This window comes from Gavialis gangeticus, unplaced genomic scaffold, assembly GCF_001723915.1.
Source record: "Gavialis gangeticus isolate Ggan-Ray unplaced genomic scaffold, GavGan_comp1, whole genome shotgun sequence".
In the NCBI taxonomy this organism is placed as follows: Eukaryota; Metazoa; Chordata; order Crocodylia; family Gavialidae; genus Gavialis; species Gavialis gangeticus.
The window spans coordinates 18,462,874-18,466,601 of record NW_017728997.1 but is presented as its reverse complement, the minus strand read 5'-3'; the positions used below and the strand labels follow the sequence as shown (position 1 = coordinate 18,466,601).

The following is a 3,728-nucleotide window of genomic DNA, read 5'->3' as shown; positions in this document are numbered from 1 at the left end:
TGTGGCTAAGGCAAACTTGCTTATAGAGTTTGAACAGCAGGGAGGAGAAGGGGGGACTGGCATCTCTCCTCTGAAGACCTATGTAACCTCAAGACAGAATCTCATCTTCAGAGTTTTAGGGTGAAAAGTGCCTTACTAAGAGTTACTGGTATAAAGCAGCCTACCTCTTCATTGCTGTCAGTCCCATAGAAGTCATCTTCCATTTGGGCTTCTCTGCGGAGCCCATTACAGGTCTCATCTACATCCAAGGGAAACGTACACCTTTCTGGCGACATACTCGGGGACTTCCCACGAGGGGCTGATCGAGGCTTTGATGAAAATGTGAAAATCTGTTTATAGCTGATTTGCCGTTCACCTGTTTGCTTGCTTTCACCTTCATCTGTGTTCGGTGGCACGACTAAGTTCCTGTAGGTTGCACATTCAGTCAACGGCCCACTGGGATCCAGGTGATAACTTTTCCTGCGACTTTCAGGACATAACTGTTCATCTGAAATGAACAATTGCTTAAATGTTACAAAAATGTTGTAGTTTTCAGTGGAATGAGTATTTTGCCACAGCATATCTCCGTAAACTACCTTTATTAGTAAAATACTAAAGTTACATAGCAAACAGATTTTGACATGCGAAACTGTTCTTCACTCTCAGTTTTAGAGTGCTGGAAAACAGATGACACGGGAAGTGGCAGGGCAGGATGGCTACCTGTTCATAGAGACTAGCTAGCTCAGACCAGGAGGCACCTTACAGACTACTTGACTCGAAGAGGTGTGTGGGCTTTTGTAGGCAATAACCTACTTTGTCAGACACTCTCATGTGGAAGAGCTGGAAAAAATCACACTGCCTAGTCTAATGATCTTATATCATGCCAAAGGTTTTACTGGCCACCCCTCCAGGCAACTGATTTGCAGGCCACAGTAACAACACATGACAAACTGACAAGTCCTACTTAAAATGAACATTTATCTAGACAGCTCAAGTCAAACACATTTCATTATGGTTGGCCCTGTCCTGTGTCTGTGACGTGGACTTCAATTTGCTGGCTGGAACGTTCTAGAAAAGCTGGATGTGCAATGCAGAAGGTTCACGAAGTTACAACCTGTTTCTTCTCCATTGCTGAAATCCTACACTTTGTTTTAGGTCTGCAAGTCTGGTTTCAATTTGAATTTCAAAACTACAGCTCTGCTGAAACATGGTGTGACATGAAAAATGTATGAAGATATCTATTTTATAAAGTTCTCCTGCATATAGGCAGTGCTAATCTGCCACTTTTAAAACAAACAATAAACTACCAAAATGGATTTAAAGATTGAGTGCACCAGATAAACATGAAAAGACCATTTTTACACTCTCATTGTTAAGTTATATTTTACTGTTTGGAATGATGGTAGAGGGAAAAAAGTGTCAATTTGATTGATTAAGGTATATCTCAAATAGCATCTGAGAACAGGAGAATTGCTCAAGTATGTAATACTCCCTTATCTTCATTAAATGTACTGTAGTGTGGACTGTTCACTAGAGCTTGAGACTTACTGGCTTCATAAACCAATGTTACCACCACTAACATTAAAAAACCTCAATATAAAGTACTAAAATGGTAATACTGAAGTAGCCCTGTTATAGCAACATGCCTTGTCACTGATAAAGAAATAGGTTTCATGTGGGATTCAAATATTTTTTTTCATAGTTTAACAGCATTTTAAAAAAGGACCTGGCTCCACCAAGTGCAGGGCAGGGGCAGAGGAGATGCAGGGCCTCGGTCTGGAAGCACTTTGTTTCTAGATGGCAAAAAACAACTGAAAAAAGAGGGGATGAGAATGCAATTTTGGAGAAGCTGATGTCATCTGACTTGCCTTTTTTGCAACTGCTGTGACTTCTGCAGTGGGCACAGAGCTGGCCAACAGAGGACTAACAGACCTGGGGTAGGAAACCAACTCGGGAAGCTAGCTTCTCCCAGAAATGTGGTGAAGATGAAGGGACACTGGTACCAAATACTTCTTTACATGCCTGTGGCACTTGAAAGAAACTTGCTTTATTCAAAGGCAGTTCGTCTTGAGGTCTCATTCATCTGTCCTATGAGGCTTTCAGTAATCTCTTTGGAGAAGGTTCAGAGCAGATGCTCTAGCTGGTATGCCCATGACATTTGGGTAAGCTAAATGAGATGTTTTCTAAAAAAAGTCCAGCTAAGAGTAATATAGGTCTAGCTCATCTCTCTTTTTTACACTAAGAAAAAGAAAAAGAAATGACATGGTTGCATTAAGGCAAACACACACATGCTCTGGTTTATTTGATGAAAAATGTAGACTGTTCTTTCAGAAGCCGTGGCAAATGACAGAGAATATTTAGCAGCAATTTGGAAATTCTCTCTTGTGTCAATGATTTCTGCTCCAAAGAAGAATTAGAATTTCTACAGAATTATTCGGTACCCTTGTCCAAACCAATCACAAGTGAACGTGTCATGAAACCTTTTCTCTAACTCATCAGATAATGCATTTGTCAGAAGGGGAAATTAATGTGTTATACATTACTAAATCTGTACACTGAAACCACAAGAAAGAGTATCATACTGCACAAATCATTTCTCAGTTTCTACATTATCACTTTATCTTAATATATATGTAAAATGTAGCGTTTGAAGTAACCATTCTTTCTGAGAGCATTGAAACAAGAGTATTTTCCCATGAACTTCCCACAAGTGATCAAGTTGTAGCAAAACCCCCCTTTTTTTTCTTTTAAAATGCATTCCCTCCCCTTTCCCAACCATTTCTGACTTTTTCTTTCCCTCTCTATTCCCTATAGATAAGTATAAGTGAGCTAAGACATAAGATAAGCTTCAGCATTTTATTTCTGTAGCAAGTTGTATTTGTTTTTTCTTCTTCTTTATATTGTATAATTTATTATGTTTATATTGATTTTTACTGTTCTATATTACTGTTTTACTGGTACTATATGATTTAGGTCTACATATGTAAGTTAGTGTAAGTCATGTCAAGTTTCCATGTTGTCTGTCAAGTCTCCATCCTGTCCCCAGGTCTGGTTGTGTAACCCATGACTCATATTACCCCTCCCATGTAACTTGGTTCCTGAATGAATGATGATGAATGCGGGTGCTTGAAAGACAATGGCAATAGGTCTAAAAATAGCTCCCTCTGAATGACTGAACCATCAACACCAATACCTGGACCAAGGACCTGGCCCTTGGAACCACCCTCCACATTCAAGACACAAACGATGAGGCAACCCACCATTGTGCCAGGCTGCACGTGCTCAGTGAGAACACCTGGTGCCTCTAGGACAAGACTGACCTTGCCTGGACAGGCCCTCCCCATAGGAGATCAGAGGTCATCTGCCCCATAAAAGGGGTAGTGAAGACTGACTCCTTGGGATGCCCTCTCCATCTGGACCAGCACCATGCCACACCACCTATCCACCCAGAGGCCCTGCTGGCACCCCCCCTCTGGACAACACCTACTGGACGAGGACCCCTTTCCAGCCTGGATAGGTAGCTATCATCCCCCACTCCCTCTTCAACCAAGGACTTGGATTCTGCTTCTCTTCCCCACCTGGACTCCAACCGTTCCTCAGAGTCTCTTTCTCCTGCTTGCCACTGTGAGTGCGTGGGTGTGTGTGCGCGCGAACCAGTAACTTCATGGGGCTGTGTGGCATGTTGTTTGTTTAATAAAACTATTATTTGGACCCATAAGTTGGGTTTTGCTTTACTATGGTTTGGCCCT

General features: G+C 41.7%; 1 protein-coding gene across 10 annotated transcripts in view; it reads right to left on the bottom strand.

Moving 5' to 3' along the window:
- CUNH3orf67 (chromosome unknown C3orf67 homolog) overlaps nucleotides 1-3,728 on the bottom strand; it is a 154,691-nt gene that overhangs the window by 59,355 nt on the left and 91,608 nt on the right. For all 10 annotated transcript variants that reach the window (XM_019504848.1, XM_019504853.1, XM_019504847.1 and 7 more), the window contains one exon: nucleotides 262-487. In XM_019504848.1, coding sequence (XP_019360393.1) covers nucleotides 262-487 — 226 coding nt within the window. The remainder of the gene's footprint in view (nucleotides 1-261; nucleotides 488-3,728) is intronic.